This window comes from Denticeps clupeoides, unplaced genomic scaffold (genome assembly GCF_900700375.1).
Source record: "Denticeps clupeoides unplaced genomic scaffold, fDenClu1.1, whole genome shotgun sequence".
Lineage (NCBI taxonomy): Eukaryota > Metazoa > Chordata > Actinopteri > Clupeiformes > Denticipitidae > Denticeps > Denticeps clupeoides.
In genome coordinates, this window is record NW_021630107.1 from 1 (window position 1) to 21,335 (window position 21,335).

The 21,335-nt window shown below is 43.7% G+C and overlaps 2 protein-coding genes and 1 long non-coding RNA gene across 4 annotated transcripts in view; all 3 read left to right on the forward strand.

Annotated features, from left to right (window-relative positions):
- Positions 1-32: 32 nt before the first annotated feature.
- Positions 33-868, forward strand: LOC114783669 (uncharacterized). The gene is made up of 3 exons (XR_003748544.1): positions 33-147; positions 298-422; positions 812-868. It is a non-coding gene; the product is annotated as an uncharacterized LOC114783669 (long non-coding RNA).
- Positions 869-931: 63 nt separating this feature from the next.
- Positions 932-19,443, forward strand: LOC114783670 (SCO-spondin-like). The gene is made up of 18 exons (XM_028969183.1): positions 932-948; positions 1,026-1,072; positions 1,195-1,413; positions 1,876-2,037; positions 2,352-2,468; positions 2,770-2,908; positions 3,733-3,929; positions 4,243-4,413; positions 10,450-10,577; positions 10,668-10,813; positions 11,101-11,147; positions 11,570-11,734; positions 12,384-12,595; positions 14,186-14,281; positions 14,834-14,894; positions 15,213-15,343; positions 17,172-17,322; positions 19,297-19,443. The coding sequence occupies exons 1-18, from the start codon at positions 932-934 to the stop codon at positions 19,317-19,319; spliced, it is 2,229 nt and encodes a 742-aa protein (XP_028825016.1). The 3' UTR covers positions 19,320-19,443.
- Positions 19,444-20,150: 707 nt separating this feature from the next.
- LOC114783672 (potassium voltage-gated channel subfamily H member 2-like) overlaps positions 20,151-21,335 on the forward strand; it is a 141,500-nt gene continuing 140,315 nt past the window's right edge. For both annotated transcript variants that reach the window (XM_028969186.1, XM_028969187.1), the window contains exons 1-2: positions 20,151-20,246; positions 20,407-20,979. In XM_028969186.1, coding sequence (XP_028825019.1) covers positions 20,904-20,979 — 76 coding nt within the window. In that variant the 5' untranslated portion in view covers positions 20,151-20,246; positions 20,407-20,903. The remainder of the gene's footprint in view (positions 20,247-20,406; positions 20,980-21,335) is intronic.

Below are 21,335 nucleotides of genomic sequence, written 5' to 3' on the forward strand. Positions count from 1 at the left end.
TGTCTGAGTGGAGTGAGTGGACCGCCTGTTCCTGCGTCTCCCAATGGCAGCAGCGCCACCGTGCACCACTCTCTACGGCCACAAGAGGGCAGCAGTGTTCAGAGCTGGAGTCAGAGACCAGACTTTGTCAGCCTGGAAACTGTCTGGGTGAGTCCCCCATGCTGTGTGTGTGTGTGTGCGTGTGTGCTAGTTCCCAGCATGCCAGGTGCTTTTGTTTTGAGCTTATTTATCATGCTCTTCATGGAGCCTCTCCATTTCTGTAATGCCTCACCGTGAGCACTTGTTGTCATTCCACAGACTGCAATGAACCTTTCCAGTTCTCCAACTGTGGCGCCCCCTGTCAGAAGCACTGCGCTCTGCAGGGTCAGAGAGAGACCTGTGCTGGGGATCAAGCCTGCACTCCAGGCTGTTACTGTCCCAAGGTCGGCATGGATGCTGCAACCTTACTGATTTATTGATAAATTCTTAATAACTGAGAAGAGGTTATAGCAATGTGTCATAAAATAAATATATATCTTTACTGAAAAAAACATTATGCAAAATTTTCCGCTGGGTTCCATATGTCATTTGCGTTCACATTTATGGCATTTATCAGATGCCCTTATCCTGGGCGACTTACAATAAGTAGTGATAGGGACAGTCCCCCTAGAGTGTCTTGCTCAGGGACTCAATGGTAGTAAGTGGGTTTGAACCTGTGCCCTTGTTGTCTTCTGGTTCATAGCTGAATGTGTTACTTACTAGGCTACTACAATAGTATGTCTATTGTACAGAATGTCATGCATAAGACGCATGTATTCGCATGTATTACCAGGGTCTCCTGCAGCAGAATGGGACGTGTGTCAGGCCGGAGCAGTGTGGCTGTGCCCACCTTATTCATCCCGGTGATGGTAGGCCCATCTCTGTTACCCTCCCACAGGGGGCGCTGGTCGACATGGGCTGCAGATCCTGGTACGAGGGAAAGAGAATTGAATTTTTCCACGCTTTTTTGTTTTGAGTTCTGACGATTTTTCCTCCTTTTTTAATAGCCTGTGCCATGATGGAGTGATGCAGTGTGACGATCGGGAGTGTGAGGGTAAGAAATAAGACTAATAATAATTCTATTGACATTATTGATTTCAATGGGATATAGGATGCTTAAACTATGCGTCATTTACAAAACATTTAAGTTGGTATATCCTGGTTAGTATCTCCTAGTGAGTGGTCAGAGTGGACACCTGTTCCTCTGTGTGCCCGTTTCTGTCCTGCGCAAGTCCACCGCGTCCCAACTGGGCAGCGCGCTGGTGGCGTCCATCCAGCGGCGGTACCGCGCATGTCTGGACGTGGACTCTGGCCTGCCGGTCAACGGAGACGAGGACCGGTGCACCGAGGAGTTAGAGGAGGAGAGGATCTGTCCAGACCCCAGTGCCTGCAGGGGTGAGCATCCACCCTGCCACACCCCAGTGGAAACTGAATGAATGTTTCATACACTACCAGTAAAGAAAGTTTGGACGCACCTACTCTGTGGCAGTTATGGAGAATATGGAGCCATTTTGAAGAATCCAATGCAAGAAACATATTTAGTATTTGTCGTATCAGGAGAAAGTGCCTTTTTGACTTGTTTGGTATTTTAATTTTGTTTAACCTCATGTGTGTGAGTTATTTCATTGTCCTGTGTCTTCAGTTTTGTTCCATAACGTAAAAACGCATGTAGGTGTGATTGGTAGCATATGTTTACCCAGTTTCGCGGCAAAATATTTGTCTCCTGTTTCAAATCTCCGGAGGTGGATTTTTGTGATGGAAATTACATGAGAGTTTTGTAATAATAACCGATGAATGTGGAACAATTTGATGATCAGTTTTGTGTCTGAACGTCCTGTGTGTAATATCTTAACGCAGACCTGTGCCAGTGGAGTGTGTGGGGGCCGTGGAGTGTGTGCCAGGAGCCCTGCAGCGGGGGCTTCCGCCAGAGGCAGCGTCGGCCCCTCGCCTCTCCACCCGGGCCCCAGTGTCGTAGACTGCAGACGCAAACACAGAGCTGCAATACTGGCCTCTGTCCGGGTAAACACACACTTACACACACACACACACACACACGCAGAGGCAAATACACAGACCACACACTTTCACAAACACTCTGTCTGGCCGTTTGTGTTCACAATGCGCTCAACCACAAACACCACATCCGTGTATGCAAATATGAAACGGACATACAAAAACGCTGTATTTAGAGATAAGCACATGCACACATGTGAACTTTTTTTTTTTTTAACATTTTCTCCATTGTTACAATATTGATCATAAAGATGAAAAGCTCTGAGTCATGGTTTATGGAGTCGAGTATTGAAATGCCATGTCTCCTTGCCATGTCCTAGGTGAGAGGTGTGAGGATCGGGGGCGGATCTACCAGGCCTCCTGTGCAAATCATTGTCCCCGCAGCTGTGCTGACCTGTGGGGTCACGTGCAGTGCTTGCAGGGAACCTGTCACCCAGGTAGTCCTCTAATGCTGGATCATTTACCAAGCAAGCTGAGCACACTGATCAAGGGTTGAAAACAACCATTATTTTTTCCCCTGTTTACCCCATTTTATTTGAGCCATTTGGAATACGGGCCATGGCAGGTGTGCGCCATTTTAACCCCTCTTCAGTGTCCCTTAACCAATCATTGAAACCCATCTCGACAGCAAAAAATATGTCTCTGTTCAGCCTGAGTACGACGCTACAAATTCTCGCAATCTTTTCTCAGTTCGTCCCTGATGCCCACGGTTATTCTTTGATTTTTAACCTTCTTCAGGCTGCCGCTGCCCCGTGGGCTGGCTACTGCAGGATGGCGTATGTGTCAGAACCTCAGATTGCCGCTGTGGTGTCCCTACAGAGAACGGGACTCTCGAGATCCCGCCTGGAGAGAACGTCACCGTGGACTGCAACAACTGGTGAGGGTCCTAATGCCGGCAGAAGACACTTTACATGCAGCTACATATCGATCTACACTACCAGTTAAACGTTTGGACGCACCTACTCTGTGGATGTTATGGAGACTAAGATAAAGCCATTTTGTAGAATCCAATGTATTTCTTGTGTCATAGGTGAAGTATGTTTGATGAATCTGTTTTTTCAGAGTTGCCTCTTTTTACCCTCATGGCTGCTTTGTTCACTATTGTCATCATCAAAAGCTGATGATGAGATGCTCATTAACATGAGTGAATGATAAGAAAGTGTTCAGTATAAACCTTCAGGACTGTTGGAAACCGTCCCAGTTGACCAACTTAAGGTGGTGGAGAGAAGACAAGAGTGTGAAATGCTGCCATCACAGCAAAAGCTCCCTGATTTGAAGAGACGCAAATCTTCAACTTTTTGCCTTGTTTGCAATTTTTTTTGTTTATTACATAACCTTAAGAACTTGCTTCGTAAAAGATGGGCAGAAGAGTATTTCAGGGACAAAATTTCCTGAGCAATACAGACTTTCAGGTTGGGAGGAAATTTCCATCTGCTGCTATTTTAACTGTGTCCTCCAGGGAGTCTGCACACTGTAGAAGTGTGAGAGATGTCACAAAATTAGAGCAGATGTAATTAATGAGCGTTAACTAAAAATGAAAACTGAGGTCAGGGCATATGCCTCGTTATTTTGGGTCATCCACAACCATGGCCCAGATGTTTAAATGATAATATAATATGCATTTTATATTATAAATATAAATATGTGTTTTAAAACACAAGTAGGACTAACAGGAGACTTTGTGCGGTTCTGTGTCTGCAGTGTGTGTGAGAACGGTACTCTGCGGTGCCCTGACCGGCCCTGCCCGCTCCTGGGCCCATGGGGGTCCTGGAGCCCCTGCTCTGTGTCCTGTGGGAGGGGCCAGATGAGCCGCAGCCGAACCTGCGAGGCTGGGAGCGGGGGGCCACCATGCACCGACACCGATCAGCATGAGCCATGTGTGCTGCCGCCCTGTCCAGGTTAGAGGCCTAACAGACTAATCATCAGTCGAGGGTCAGCATACCCCCTGCTGTGATTTACAGTGGATAGCCACTCAAATGCTTTTTTATAAGAACAGTATGATGTATGGATGTATGCATGTGCATCTGAAGTTAACATGCTAAAAATGGACTAATACTACACTAATATGAGAATACATGTTTTATATGCCATGCCAATAGGTGGCGCTGTGACGCATACTCCTCAATAGGTATTAAAGGTCAAAGGTTACAGTGGCCTTTTTCTTCAAGGAACGAAAAGAAGTTAAAGATGAGACTGTGCTTCACATTTCAGCTGGTTGTGTTCTGACTGAGTGGTCTTCCTGGAGCGACTGCAGCGCCACCTGTGGTGGCGGGGTGTCTGTGCGAAATAAAACGGTGCTGCGCGAGCCGGAGTCGGGCGGGGAAGAATGCCCCCTGCCTCTGGAGCAGCACACTGCCTGCAATACCAATAGTTGCCAGCCAGGTGAGAATGTGACTCATTTTGGTCAAGTTAGTAATGCATTTGAAAGTGAATTTTTTTGTCCCAGCATCGTTCTTAGTGAGCAGTGGGCAGGCATGAAAGGTGCTCGGGGAGCAGTGTGTGGGGACGGTACATTGATCAATGGGACCTCACCTTGGCTGTTCGGGATTTGAACCCGCAACCCTTCTTACCCACTAGGCAACCACTGCCCCATAATATTTCAAAGCATTTCAGAACCCATATAAATTATGATCATTTTGTCTTTATTTCAGCAAATAAATAAGTGAACCTAACTTTAAAATGGCAAAAGGATAATGATAATAATAAACATGCAGTGGGGTCAGTGGGGGCTTAGCATTTAAGGAAGCGGATCTGTAATCAGATGGTTGTTGGTCCTGAACCGCCAAGGTGCCACTGAGGAGCCACCGAGCAAAGCAGCGTCCCCACACACTACTCTCATGGCTGCCCACTGCTCACCAACACGTAAATAACATAAATTAATTGATCAGGTGATCAAGGTAACTTAACGCAGGAGGCAAAATAAATGATAATGAAGCGGCATATTACACATCTTCTAAAGATAATTCATGACATCCCTAGTATGGACACAACTTAAATTCACTCATGAAACCTGGAAAGTTGGATGTAGTTTGACATACAAGCCCCACTCTCATTAGCACGGCCCATTTCTTAGCTTAATGTTGCTGTCATCATATTAATGGCCCAAGTGTCAGGAACTGCTGACTGCTTTTATGCCCTTGAGGAAGACACCGAACCCCAACATCTTTTGCGAAAACACACACGCGCCCCACAAAATATTGCTAATTCTGCCCTCTGTAGTGGTGTGTGTTTGCGTAAATTCCCTGGACCTCATACCTCCTGGCATCCTGCTGAGCTCCATTGTTCTCTTGCTTTTGTTCTGAAAACACCCCCATTACCTGTGAGGCCTGGCACATTTGCATTTGTTATCTTAAAACCAAGGCAGTCCGAAGTAAAGGAGACACTACCACTTCTAAGCACTTAACACTAGAAGTCCCAGAGATTAGTCATTTGGCTTTTCTACCTATAAAACCCACAGGATAGTCAATTGACTAGAAGACGTTTAACTAATATCCTTAATCACCTGTGAACTGATGCTTTTGTCATGTAAACAAGGCGGGGCCACTTGGATTTTAGGTCGCAAGCCACCGAAAACTTGATCCCAAACTTATCAGGTTTAGTTGCAATATACTGCAGGAAACAGCAGCGAGTCTTTGACAGGAAGAGCTGTTCATCAATGGTGATATGTAGACCAGGGTTGTAGGACGTGATGCAGTTGGTGACAAATGATCCCCACACACTGGAATAGTCCATTCTTGAATACTACGAAGCATGCCAAGAGTGATGAAACACAGTTAGCTCTGAAGGCGACTCGAGATACTTCTTCTGGCCTTAGCCGTTGGATCTCTATCTGCGGTGTACGCTTCTATTGGGGTGAAAGGGAGCAACTTTTAGCAAGCGATTTTTGGCCCGACCTCCTGCGGAGAGGCCATCAGCTCCATTGCTTTTGTTGTGCAAAAACACTAGTTACCTGTGAACCCTGGCACACAATTCACTTTTTGTTTTAGAATTCAGTGAGGATTCTGTACATGTATGAGCAGGTTTATCAACCATGGACCATGACATCACTCAGGTTATGACAGAAAAATGTCTTGCACTTCAGATGGCAGTGAATGTCTGCTAAGGTGCACAAACAAAAAAGTGGAAAATATAAAAAAGGCAGAGTAGATATTTCCACTTACTTGTGGTAATTTCCATTTACTTGTTTGAAATGAAATAATGAAATGAAAATAATATGAAATAAAAATGAACCTGAAGACTGATCAGACGGCTCTGAGTCTGAATCCGGCTGAAGTTCTATGTCTTCTCCATCCGAGTCACAAGGGTTTACTTCACTCAGGAGAATTTGCAAGGCCTGCTGAGTGGCGAGTCTTCTCTGGATGTTCTTTCTTTGGCGAGGAGGTTCGTACACCACAGAATTCTTGATGCCACTGAAGTAGTAGGCTATGTGCAGTGATATTTTATCCAGTTCAGCACAAAAGGAAGTTCTCTGCTATTAAAACCTTTTAACAAAATTTTTTGCAAGCGATTTTTAATGGTTTTTCTGACTTCTGTTGGCTATCCATCACATGTGTATGATTCTAGTTGGCCCTGAGGGAACTCTGAGTAAGGGCCATCGGCTCCATTGTCCTCCTGCTTTTGTTGTGCCAAAACACTAGTTACCTGTGAACCCTGGCAAGACAGGCCAAAGCTACAGTATGTGTGTGACATTGAAAAATTCACAAAATATAGAAACACAAGTGTGTTTTATTTATTAAAAATAGTCTGAAAATAGAATGAAAAGTTGCTAATAGAATGAAAAAATAGAACACTCACACATCAGTCTCCAATGAATAGTGTATGATCTCTACAATGGTCACTGGGTCTGCAAACGCTGCAAACACAGATTTTGAAACAGACAGACTGCGTGGGATAGTAACCACTGATATGATGAATTGGAACTGAGGGACTGAGATTTTTTTACTTTATCTATTTATTTGTATATTTATTATTATTTTTTATTTGACTTTATTTTTTGCTATTTTATATGGACAGGCAGAGGAGAGAGCACACAAAAACAAAATTCACTTTTTGTTTTATAATTCAGTGATGATTCTATACATGTTTATCAACCATGGACAATGACTTCACTCAGGTTATGACATTTGTGAACAAACATACATTGGAGTGGACTGTGTTCAAAAACACCAAACACTCCATTTTCAAACACTTCTTGGGGGGAAGGGGAGTGACACATTCCAATCGGCCACCAATTTACAAATGAATGGGAGCCATTTGTCGGTGATTGAGTTGTTAGTTCCCAACCAAGGGGCCATTTGGCCATTTGCTAGAGCTGAGGGGTCAGAAAAACCTGGGACTTCTAGTGTTAAGTGTAGAATACCTCTTGCTGTTCAGTGTCTTTTGCAAGTTGAGGACGTTCACGCCGGCCTTTATTCGCCGTGCCCAATAGCATTGCTTTGCGCTGCAGCAGTCTGTGCGACAGTGACAGTGAAGTAAAGAAATTGTCAGTTGTGACATTCTCCCATCATCCAAAAATGGCCCCATCAGATTCATGACCACATTCACTGCCAGTCTCTCTCCCTTCTTACGACTGGGGTCCTGTCCCAAGTAAGGAGATGCATTGCAGACATATTTGGTCTCCAAATCTGTGGCCATCCAGAACTTGATCCCAAATTTGTCTGGCTGGGTTGTGATATACTGTGTGAATGGACAGCGAACCTTGGTAGGGAACAGCTGTTCATCTATGGTCATGCGTTCTCCTGGAGTGAAACTCTCAGCACAGTTCTTCTTGAAGCGTGTCCAGATGTCAGAGATTGCAGCAAATTTGTCTGTTTTCTGCCCATGTGATCTTGTCATCAAATCGAAGGTGTTGCATAATTTAAATGAATGTATCTTTTGACATTGTCTCATGAATTGCCAAATTCCAGTCCGGCTCTGTTCTAAGATTTACATGAAATGGGTTTATATACATATCATATGTACTATGACGATGACAAACCTTAGCAGGCTTTGTGGGTCATGCTTGCGCAGTGAAACACGAGTTATTTGCTACTGCACGGGGCACTCCAATGGTCTCCTCTATCCACACAGTACCGTCCTTTGCTGTCTGGTTCAGACTGGGGTTCCCAGTACCACTTCCGTGGAGGCACGTTGGGTTCTTGTTCCATCTCCTTTTCAGATTCTTCTGAGAAGGTATCAGTGGCCTGCTGGACAAATGCAATCTCTCCTCCATCAGAGTCTGCTCTGTCCATTTCCTGAAGCAAGACCAAAACCTGTTGCGTGGAGAGGATCTTCCTGCGTGGCTGTGATACGGAGGCCCTCCTGATGTGCGTTCTTAGAAAAGCACAATCAGAGGGCAAATGCAGATGTGCCAGGCCTCACCGGTAATGGGTGGTTTGCACAACGATAGATTGAGTAGAATCAAGCTGAAGACCTGTGAAAATATCAGCAGGGGTGAATAACACCTTGGGCCTTGCACCAGAAAATAAAAAAGTCCGTAATTCTAGTGTTAAATGGCCTTGTGCGTGTCTCCGTTATGATCATGATTTGAATAGCCGAGTTTAAGATTAATGGTAAATTGTTCCCGCTCTTCGAGGAATTAATTGACCATGTCACCTGACCCCAGCAGGAAATAAATCACGTCAGCCCAGTGCCATTTTAAAGGCTCGGCCACCTTAATCTCAGTAAGACACTCGGAAAGGTGTGAGGTCCTTCATTACAAGCTGCCTGCTCAGTGATATTCAGACCCATCTGTTATTTGTCACCGATGGGACAGAGACTGCGCCAACAGGGAGTTACACCCACCGGGGTGGCTGCTCTTAATCTTTAACGTCATCTAATTGCTTTTGTGAAAAAAAAAAACAATGTGGGGTAGATATACATTTTTCTACATTGCTTTTTATATTAGGCATATTTATTTGAAGATTTTGGAAGTGTAGATTGTAGTTCGCACTAAAAAATAGATTCAGCTGCCACTGTTCTGAAGCTTGTTTCTCTTGTAGCTTCCTACTTGTAAGTGGATATGACAGTGAAAGTGAAGTGATTGTCATTGTGAAATGCTGAAGCACAGCACACATTGAAAAAAAAAAAAGTTCAGGTCTTGTCAATTGAGAGATATTCATCTGTATATATTATTGTTGGATTAATACCACCTGTGTAGTGTGTAAAACAAAAATTCCAGACGTCTTGTTAGAGATATTAATGTTGGCACATGAGGACTTGGTGTGTGTCATGGTTGGAAATATAATTTTTGATTTATTATAATAAAATAAATATATGTTTAATTTTATATAAAAAATAACATTAATTGCTGCAGAATCAATTGCAAAATGAAAAACAATTCATATTAAGGGTATCAGTGTGTATTTCTGTATTTAAATTTATACAAGAAAAGGACGAGTTTCCTTCCCTGTAATCGTTTTGTGCAGTAATTTGTGGACAGTCCTATATTCTGTGGTGGTGTCCTAGGCTGCCAAGGTGTGCCACTGAGGTCCTCTTGATCCCCACACACACTGCTCCCCAGGCAGCTGTCATGGCTGCCCACTGCTCACTAAGGGTGATAGGTTAAATGCAGCTGTGGGCTGTGGTGTGTATCACAATGACAAAATCACTTTCACTTTTCACAAACAACAGTCCTTGTTCCAAAGGTCCAAGGTCCCCTGACATTTTTTAAAAATTTTATTTTCAGTCTTAGTTGTCCCCTCACACTGTATCTGAAGTATCTTTTTGAAATTCAGCCTTGGTGCAAGGGGTGGTAGTAGCCTAGTGGGTAACACACTTTCCTATGAACCAGAAGACTACAGAGTCACAGGTTCAAACCCCACTTAATACCATTGTGTCCCTGAGCAAGACACTTAACCCTAAGTTGCTCTAGGGGGACTGTCCCTGTAACTACTGATTGTAAGTCGCTCTGGATAAGAGCGTCTGATAAATGCCGTAAATGTAAAAATGTAAATGTGCAGAATTACAGTTGAGATTTCCCCAGGACGCACCGCTTCTGTGTCTGTAGCTTTAAATTTTAATGAAGAGGAGAAAGGCGGGACTAGGAGGAGAGCAGTCTTTAGAAGTGAGTGAGCGTTCGCTGAAATGATGCGATCAAATCAACGGCATTCACCAACCACAATGTTAGGTGCAAACGGGAAGTCATGTCAACGGTTTTCCCAGAAAAAGTGAATTTCCTTGTGAAGACATTAAAGGGACAAATCCAGATCTGCCCATCTGAGCGGGGAACTCGTACTTATGTTAAATAATCTCTCACAAGGTAAACATTGTTTATGCCAGGGGACCTATAATGACCAGTTCACTGCAGATGAATGTTTGTATAACAATTCCATAATCAGTCGTCCTAAGGACCCTGGGTAATGTCCTAGTCATGCTGGACCCGGGGACATCAGTTGTGATCATTTGTGTATAACTGCTTGTCTCTTGTGTTCCTGCCAGTTTGCCCGCCTGGTCAGGTGTTCGGCTCATGTGCAGGTTCCTGCCCCTACACATGTGAAGACCTGTGGCCTGAAGCACAGTGTGTGCCGGGACCCTGTATCCCAGGATGCACCTGTCCACCTGGAACAGTCAGTATCATTTCTAAGAGCTGTTAAGCGTTGTGCGTTGGCTGTTTTTGGGAATGAATACCAATTGGTTCTATTGTATTTCTGGGTCAGGTGGTTCACAATGGGACATGTGTCCACCATTCTGAGTGCCCATGCTCCTCACTGTCCTTTCTATTGGGGGCTCCAAATACATCATTGGTTGTTCCCAAAGAGGAAGTGCCCCCTGGGACTGTGGTGCCACATCTCTGCAACGTCTGGTAGTTAAAAACTTTAGTGTTTTATAAAACACTACATGTACATACATACACTATACATACATACACTATACGTACTTACATACATCACAGAAAGAGCTAGGAATGTAAATGTGAAATAGCAAACAGCATAAGCCAGATGCTACTTTTATCGATTATGCATGCCGTGATTTGGAGAGGACTGGCGCAGGACTGATTAGCTCTGAATATTTCATACGATTCATCGCTATGCAGGCCAGGCTGGCGGCGCTGTCATCATGTGCCCTGTCTTTCTGCCCCCTTCTCCACAGTGTTTGCGAGAGAGGGGTGTTCAACTGCTCAGAAGACCCCTGTGATGGTAAATCCATGTAGAATCACTGGCGGCATGACGGAATTTTACTTTTACTTGCATTTTCTGCGGCGGATGCTTAACACTATAAGTAACCTGGTCATTTGAAGGGCAAATGAAACAGTTCACAGCATGATGCAAAGCAAAAATAAAAGCCAATGACAGCTATTGCAACTAACTTATTGCACAAGCTGATATTGATATTTTTCTCTCTGTAATATTTACCACAGAAATGAAAACTTTCAAGCATTTCTGGCAATGTAAGAGAGCAGAAATATCAATTATGAAAAGATTATGAGGTATTGATACATTGTTCGACCTGCACTGTTATTGCTGATGTGTGAAAGGCATGTAGATGACTTGAGGCGCCTTGAAGCTGCATTGCCTCCTGATGAAGTCTCCCCTGCTCTTGTTTTTTCCTGCTGTCTCAGTGAATTGCGAGTGGGGAAGTTGGTCCGACTGGACCCCCTGCTCGGCCAGCTGCGGCTCTGGGGAGCAGTGGGCAAACCGCAGCGTCCTGCAGGACAGGCAATACGGAGGGGGGAACTGTGAGGGTCCAGCCATTAGAACCCGGGCCTGTCATAGACCCGACTGCAGTAAGGAGAATAACTCTTAAAGTAATACCACATTATACTCACATGACTGAAACTACTGCATCTGTGTAATAATCAGTATGTAATCTGTGTGTGAACATTTGTTTGATGGTCTGTTGGTCTGAACACAGTAGTACTATTCAAAAGTTTGGGGTCATTTAGAAATGTCATATTTATGTATGGAAAATAAGGGTTTGGTCCATTAATTATTCTATTCTATTCTATTTGTATTTGCAATTTTTGTTTCTTTTTGTACATTTTGTTTCTATTTAAGCCCATATCATGTTTTTTTCATGGGAAAAAAAGAATGCCCCTTAACTTTTGAACAGTAATTTTAAATGCACATTATATGCAAACAAAACCCCAATTGACTAAACCCTGAACACACAGAAGCAAAGGTCCCTTGTGACCTTTTCTTAAATGAAAATATAAAATATATCATAGTGTTCATTGTGTTGTTTAAAAAGAATGTGGCGAATTTGTTTTTTTTTTTCTTCTTTGACGCTGGCAAAATGTCACTTATACACCCATAAGTCAACATGTGTTCAGATTTTTAACTCTCCAGATCCCTTGTAATTCCTGGCCTCACGTACAAATCCTTCTTGTTCGAGGGCAAGCGTGACTCTCGGCTTTTGTCCACCTTATCTTGCAGCGTGCCCTGAGGGGGAGCGCTGGGGACGGAGCGTGTCCGGACGTCTGTGTGAGAGGGGCTGCGGGGACATTTACCTGCCCACCCCGCTCAACTGCACCAGCCCCGGGGCCACGGAGGGCTGTGTGTGTGAGGAGGGCCTGTACCGCGACGATGGGGGCCAGTGTGTGATCCCTGCGCTGTGCCCCTGTGTGGATGATGGGATCCTGAGAGAGGTATACAAACACACACACACACACACATTCAGCTGACCCTCCTACCTGGATCCCATAATATATGTAAGGCTTTTACCATGTTCCAAATAAAGTGTGGTAAATAAATAATTCACTGCTGCCAGGGCGTGGACTCTCCCAAGGTGGAGCGCCAGCCCACCATCACACACACAGTCAATTTAGATTCGACAATTGCCCTAGTGTGCCTTTGGATTACGGGAGGAAACCAGTCCCTACATGGGAAGAGATGCAAACACCACACATGCAAGGTCCATGCCAGGATTCAAATTCACAACCTTGATGCCATTTGGCCACGTCAATAACCACATCATGCAACTGTATGCCCTCTGTAATTAAATTACTTTGTTGGCTTTTACATTGAACTGTAATAATTTTATGCATATTATCCTTTTATGCATAAACAACAACATACCTACACAGCGGTTATCAACATTTTCATTGTATATTTAATTAAATTAAAGTCAAATGACTGATTGCCAAAATAAAATACTGTTATTGTACATGTATTACAAAAATACAGAAAATGTGCCAGTGTAGGCACAATGGCTGTAGCTTTATATTTGTTTGGTATTTGTATGATATGCATTTACTTCTCAAATAAACTTATTCTTCCATAATCTTAATTTTATTAAAAGTAATGTATGCAAGCACATGGACACACACACACACACACTCATCTGCAACAATCCATTGCTTCCATTGTTTTTTATGTGCATGCATGTTCCTGCTCACGTTGGAAAACAACATAAAAAAAATCATTATGTCCAAACAATGCTGATGTGACTTTTATTGCGTCTCTTTGTGCTTTGTTCTGGCTGGAGTATTTATCATCAGCGTAGGGTAGTAATTGTTCGAACCGGAAGAATGGCCTCAAGGTGCCGTTTAAACTGTGCATCCTGGATAATTACTCCCATTAATAATGCATTGAAGTATCAGAAGGTGAGATAACAATATCGAAAAGGGTTTGTTCTGTTGTGCTACCAGAACATTATTTGTGCAAAAAACCTGATCAAATTTGTGACAGATGACTGGTGGCTTTGAAATTCTAGCCCTAATTAACACGTGAAAACCGGCTACAGCTTGTGAGCTCATTAATTTCCAGTGCATTGGCTTTTTTTTATGGTTTTAAGTATTGCTTGCTGCATTTGCGTAAAATTTTACACTCAGGCCTTTCAACCAGTTCCCTCCGTTTACTGAATTCCAGATTATAACATATTAATTTATTTAAAATGCTGCCAACGCTCATTTTTCATGACATAATCACAACAGTACTTTACTTTGGTGGTAGTAGCCTAGCGGGTAACACACTCGCCTCTGAACCAGGAGACCCAGGTTCAAATCCCACTTACTACCATTGTGTCCCTGAGCAAGACACTTAAGTTGCTCCAGGGGGGGACTGTCCCTTAACTAATGATTGTAAGTCGCTCTGGATAAGGGCGTCTGGTAAATGCTGTAAATGTAAATACTTTCACCTTTGAATAAAAATCCAGGGAGAAATAAAATAACTATTTACTGTAGTTGTAAACAGATTTAAATATGTGGAAAAGCTATCTTTATGCTTCTGTGTTTCAGGCCGGTGCCGAGTGGGCCGAGGGTTGTCAGTCGTGCCGCTGTGTGAATGGGCAGAAGAGGTGCCAGTTATCATGCCCACCCCTGCAGTGTGGCGAGGTGAGGCGGAGGATGTTCAGTATGGGAGGAGGGGCACCCGAACTGGCAATAGGTTACTCCTGCACATCATTATAGAACAACCAGCAGATTTTTTTTGTGGTGAATGACTCTGATGGTAGAACTTTCCTTAATTTGACAGTGGGTATACACAAAAAAAGGCGGCAGATGCCGGTGGATTGTGTGACTCATTGTCTGGGCGACAGCTCTGGACACGATGCTGCCCATATGGCCACTGTGGCCCTGAATTCGCTGTATCTGCTGCGTGAAGGTGTGAGATTCACGCCCTGCGTGGGCTTAAGATCACGGCTGGTTGTCTTGCATAGTGCCATACCTGCCATCACCTCAACACCCTTCATGCTCACTTTCACGTCTGACCTAAAAAGTACACACTCAAGTCAAGTAATGAACACACAGACACATCTACAATTCATCCATGTACAGAGTTCTTTTCCTTTTTAATGAATCCATGGTGAATGGATTCAGTGATGCCTCCTGGTGACCTCCAGTCACTCACATATCCAGCAATTTTTCTGCTTTTTCTGCATTGAGCAGGGTGAGGTGAAGGTGGAGGAGCCTGAGAGCTGCTGCCCCGTCTGCAGGAAAGAGTTCCCAGGTATTAAACCTTCAGCATAAACCCCCATCCTAGTGTATTAACGACCACAATCCTACTATGTAATGCACAGTAACAGCCAGATGAATTTCACGTTTTGGCTCTCATTAATTTTAATTGTGACCCAATTGTTTCGGTCTGAGTAAGAAATTGCCTTGCATTATCTTAATTATCTGCTTAATGATCTCGCTTACTTTGTCATTTTTTTTCCTCATTGGGTCTTTGAAAGTCCCCGTCCTCATTCTCCTTGGTCATTAGCCATCCTTTATTCTTGTAATTTTATATATAAAATCATCGTGACCTTGTCCCTTTACACACCAGGGGAACCAGAATCTGAGTGCCGTCGCTACACCGAGGTCAGAAACATCACCAAGGGCGACTGCCGCCTGGACAACGTGGAAGTGAGCTTCTGCCGAGGGCGCTGTCTGTCCCGGACTGACGTCATTCTGGAGGTGGGAGCTGGTGCTCTACACCTGTAACACCCGGGCTAGTGGTATTGTGCAGGAAGTCTCAGATTTGACTAATGATTGACAGTCCCTCCCGATCCAATGTATGCCTATGGGCTGGTTGGATGATGGAGCATGTGGTGTTTTTAATTATTTATTTTAGTTATGAAGTGCTGAGGTGGTGAAGAAAGTCTCCCAGGTTACCATGGTGACAAGTGGCGGCTTCAAAACCTGTTCACACAGCAAAACACAAATATAGCTACAACAACAGCGTGGACTTATTAATGCTGTAATACTGTAAGAAGTTTACAAGAATAATTGTTTTTTTTTATAAAACAGCATATCAGAAACTTTCATAGTCTCTAAAAACAGTTATTATTTTGTGTGTTTTCAGAACAGTTGACTATTTCTGACAGCAGATCATTATTGTCCATGCCACCCTGTCTCCTGCACTCTGCCAAGTCTTGAGTGACAACTGGATTTATCAGTGTCACTTTTATTACTGTGTCGGGTGGCATGATTGCCCTCATCAGCTGGTCTGTCCGGCGCTGTAGGCTAGTCCGTAAATCAGCCACCAGTCGGTTGTGGTCATGAACGAACAAATGCAATTTCGCATATAGATGAAGGAAACAGTTAAAACAAATGTTTGTTTACGGTAAATTAAGTGATCTATCTATAAACGGTTCTCATGTTCACACGTGCACCTGCTTATTTTAAAATTACATTGTATTAAAAAAAGTTAGATTAAAAATGTACCTCTTTGATTGATTTTATATTTTTATTTGTGCTACATTTATTTTATCTCCCACTTGGAAAAACAAACCCCCCCTTTTTTTAGTTGAGCCTATCTGACAAACATAATACTTTAGCATTGCAGTAATGTAGATAAACCAGCTGTCGGTTAACCCATAAGCATAAATTAGATGTCTTAGTTTAAAAAAGCAAACTGATATCTTTAACTACTGGAGTTATCATCACTGCACTAGAACTCTATTTTTGCCAGTGTTGTAAATCTGCTCATTATCACAATAATAATGAAGATGAAAAGTTTGAGCTGTGATAAGGATGGGAGTTCTGAAACAAGCCGCAGTGTACAGTTTGGTCAGGGTCTGGGCCCTTATTGTGGGTGAGAGGTGATAGATGTAGATAGATAGATAGATAGATAGATAGATAGATAGATAGATAGATAGATAGATAGATAGATAGATAGATAGATAGATAGATAGATAGATAGATAGATAGATAGATAGATAGATAGATAGATAGATAGATAGATAGATAGATAGATCTAAGTGTTAGAGGCACAATGTTTAATGATATTTGCATGTGTGATTTATTGACTGCCGTGGGATTAAATCATCCAGAATGAGAAAGCAGCATGCCTGAGAGCTGTCAATCATCAGGCTCCTCCTATTTTAAACTCTTTATAAAAAAAATAAATCATCAAAGATCATGTGACAGAAATAACCACACACTGACAAAAAGTCCAGTTAGTTTCTATTCTTGAAGATTCTGATTTGCTGTTTGATCTATTCATGTAAAACCATAAGACAAATCCCACAATAACCATGTTAGCGTCACAACTTAGCATAAGGATTTGGTAATATTTTAGAATTATGCTTGTTTTAAACAAAGCAAATATGGAACACAGAATGTTAGGAAAAGCCAAAAGACCTTCTCGTAGCTACACAGGACCAAATCTGTCTTCTGCTGACGTGTGGCTTGGTTTGATACGGGACGTTACTGTAGCATCCTTCTGTTGTATTCGTTCTCTCATCTGTCTCAGTCTGACACACACACAAACGCACCGTGTCTCCCCGTTTCGCCCTGCCAGGAGCCATACCTGCGGGCGATGTGTGACTGCTGCACCTACAGGCTGGACCCACACAGCCCAGTTCGCTTCCTCAGCCTCATCTGTGCCAGCGGGGAAAGCGAACCCGTCGTCCTCCCTGTCATACACAGCTGCGAGTGCACCAGTTGCCAGGGTGAGCACACACACACACAAACACACACACACACACACACACTTAACAGATCAATCTGGCCAACACTTACAGCGTACCACCCAGCTGGCATGTAAGCCATTTTCGCTGAGTGGAGCTGATAACTGATATATATCAACATAATCGATATATTGCATGTGTCACGTGACTTTTTTTCTTTGCACCCCATGGTGGCCATTATTACCATCGTCTCCCGCACATCAGTAACCTCAACTCCCAGCGCTTACACACTCACACCTTCATGCACGTGCGCCACTCCCTAATTGATGACACACACATACACGCACACACACGCGTGTGTGAATGTTTTTTTTCTTGATTTAGATCTAATTGGACCAACTGTTCTGCTGAGGTAATTGTGCCAGTGGCCAAACGTGGCGTATTTGTCTGAGCGTTGGAATCGATTGGAGTCAGACAAAAAGAATATTACCGATGAAGGAAGAAGAGAATTAGAATTTTTTTTAACCGTGTGCTGTAAATAACAATTTTGCGTGCCGCTGCTTAATTGACTTGACGCTGTTGTTTCTGTGTATTGGCTCAGTCTGTGTTGATCCGTCTACGCTCCTGAGACACCAGTACATGATTGGGATTCAGGATATAAAAAATAAAATAAAACATACACAGCAAATACACATAATGGTTTGCTGAGTGAAAGTGGTAATAATGGCCACATTGAAATGTAGAGCCGGTGCTGGGCGACGGTCTCTCCCAACTCTGTAAACTAATGAATGATCTCCTACAAGCCAAACTCTACAGATGGAGAACAATGTTGTATTGCTGCTCAGAGAACAACAGGAGAACAGAAACTCTTTCTCTACACACATAATGTCACTGTTTCATGGAAACAAGGAATTATGTAGCTATAGGGTGGTAGTAGCCTAGTGGGTGACACACCCGCCTATGAACAAAAAGACCACAAAGCCACAGGTTTACTTACTGCCATTGTGCCCCTGAGCAAGACACTTAACCCCGAGTGTCTCAGGGGGACTGTCCACGAAACTACTGATTAGTAAGTCGCTCTGGATTAATGCCGTAAATGTAATTGAGTTCGAAAAATTCTGGTGAATATTGGTGAATTAAACAAAGATCTTTTAATTCAATCATACATCTCCTCAGTGGAATCTCATTTAAAAGAGGGCTCCATGCTGCCCTCCCTGTGACTTCCAGAACTTTCACAACATATGTTGTTGTCCGCTTTTGGATGTTCCTGTGGAAAAATCTTCAGTTATAACATTAAGTTTGGGCAAGATAACCAAAAGTAGAAATTATGATTCACACCAAATGTGTGGTTTCAATACAATTACACTAATCTCAGGTCAAGAAGAATAAGAATGATAAACTAATCCGTTTCCTGGACTAGTTCTGCACAAACTATTTATTCTATAGAAGTTATTACACAATCAGATAGAACGACATGCTCTTTTGTCTTGACCAGTGAGATGTTAGAAGCTTCTGAACACACCCGTTCATGCGGCACACACTGGCATCACATCGAGGCTACCTTCAAAGCTACTGTCATCAAAAGCACAGCATTTAGAAAATAGATTTTTCTACGAAATCATAGGTCACCAGAAATAATGTTGAAATAACAAATTTCATTAAAATAATACATTAAGTGAAGCACTGCAGCACAGCACACGGTTACACAATGAAATGCGTCCTCTGCTTTTAACCATCACCCCTGGTGAGCAGTGGGCAGTTCGGGATTCGTACCCACAAGCTTCCAATTACGGGTCCAATTTCTTATCCGCTTGGCCCAGTGCAAGTTAATGTAATGCAAAATAATAGTTTTCTGCAATTACCACTTTAGGTAAATCAATATTTCACCAATATTTGGCATGTCAACAGAAGTGCCTGCAGCTTTGATAAGCAGTGTTGTGTTGGGAGGGAAAAGGCCGTTTGAGACGTCCGCTCTTGACTCACTCGCCGTAACGTGGTGTTTCCATTTCTCGGCAGGAGGAGACCTCTCACGCCGCTGACCCGCTGCACTCCGGAGAGCCCAGCTTTACAACTCTGCTTGCATGCTGTAGTTACATGCGTAGCTGGCAGACAACATAGTGGAATCCTAGAGCACTGGCTGGACTGTTCACTGCATATTCTGTACAGCTTTTTTATATATTATTTTATGATATTATATTTAATCTATTATTTTATAAAACAACCAGCCATTATTTTGTCACTAGTCTGTTTGTGCTTCTGGACTTTCTACATCACTACGTTCTCGCTCTACAGAAAAAAAATAATAAACTCCATCCCCATCAATACTGAATGTGCTTTTTTTTTATCTCTAATCATTGTGTGTGGACATTCTGTCAAATGAAGGAGTTGTAATGGCCCAAGCCCTCCTGCTGGAACATGAGATTTCTTCCCCAGGCGTCCTACAAATGTTCACTGGGACCGATTAGAAATTGGTGACCAAACGTCAAGGTTTTAATGTGAATTCATAACTTCTCAAAGTCAAGGAAATGTCTGTTAAAGGATGAATCTCACCATGCAGTTATAATTATTATGATAACAAAAACGATAATAATATTAATCTGATGTTATTGTTGGATTTTTACAAACGATTATTACGATCGATTGCGGGGGAGTAGACAGCGCGCCCCCTCGCGGACAGAACCCCCCCCCCCCCCCCTCCATATCCTCACCAGGCAGCGCTCGCGTCTCCGACCATGCGGGCACCGCCCACCGCGACGGGCGGAGCTCCGCCCACCGGGCCAGCGCACCGGCGGCTCGTGCCTTTTGTCTGCGGTGTCGGCGGGGGGAACCCCGCGCAGACGGTGACGTAGGAAGTCTGACGGCCAATTACGGTCGCGACTAGGGGGGGTTCACCCCCCCTCCCCCCCCCAAATAAACAAAGCGCCCAGAGTCTCCAGCCCGAAGGAATAAAACCAAAAGAATCGCAGGTGAGTTCGTCCGTCCAATATCACTTTCATTTTTAATCTTTTTTTTTTTGGACTCTCTCGTGACTGTAATTTCGAGCCTGAATATAATTTTTTTCGGGGACAACAGCGGGCGACGCTTCATTTTTCACCCTTCTTCCCTCCTTCTTGTCTTTTTTTTCAGGTTTGTCGCGCTGCGTCGTGAGCGGCTTTCCGTGCCAATTTTACTGAAGTGAGGACATAAATACAAAAATAACAAAGTTGGACCTGGTGGAGGAGGAAGAAGAGGACGGTGGTGATGATGATGATGATGATGAGGAGGAGGAAGGGGTTAAAGCGGAACAGCCGGTGCGCTCGGAGCTCCGGGTAGACTCGCTGCTCCACCTCCCCACCTCCCTCAGACCGCACCTCCTCCTGAGTAACGGACCCCGGAGCGGAGTGGCGTTCTGGGGACACGAGTTTGGACGCTAGAGCCCCGTCCCCCTCTCTCTCTCCCTCTCTCTCTCTCTCTCTCTCTCCTCCCCCTTCCTTCCGATGAAGCGCCCCGCTCCGTGGCCCGCCGCTGGATTACGCTCTCCAGCCCCCCATGCCGAGGGCGCAGCGCCGCGGCGGCTCCGCGCCTGAAGCTTCCAGCGGGTCACCGAGAGCGCGCGCTGCGGGGACCGGGGCTCCGCGGCCAGGATGCCGGTGCGACGGGGACACGTGGCGCCGCAGAACACCTTCCTGGACACCATCATCCGCAAATTCGAGAGTCACAGTAAGGGACTTTATTCGTCAATCTGCTTAAATACTAGTAACTAATTAATGAATTACAATATCATATATAGCATAAGAATTTATTAAATGTCAATAAACTGTTTCACTGTGCAATTTTTTATTATAATATATTATTGTGCATATAAAAACATAATTGGTTATGTTAGACTTTTATATATGAAGGCACTTTAATTATTTCTTACGTTTTTTACTTAAAAAAATAAAGGTTGAGTTTGGGTTTCATGAGGGGAATCTGGGTTCAGGGGTTGAGATTTGTGGTGCTGGTGGATTGTGGGAGGCTTCGTTTTACTCCACCCACCAACAGGCATGTAATTGATCCTAACAAACTACATCTTA

Coding starts and splice junctions, on each gene's coding strand:
- LOC114783670 (XM_028969183.1), top strand. Junction 3,930..4,242: donor TGTGCTGCCGCCCTGTCCAG/GTTAGAGGCCTA, acceptor TTCACATTTCAG/CTGGTTGTGTTCTGACTGAG. Junction 10,814..11,100: donor CCACATCTCTGCAACGTCTG/GTAGTTAAAAAC, acceptor CCTTCTCCACAG/TGTTTGCGAGAGAGGGGTGT.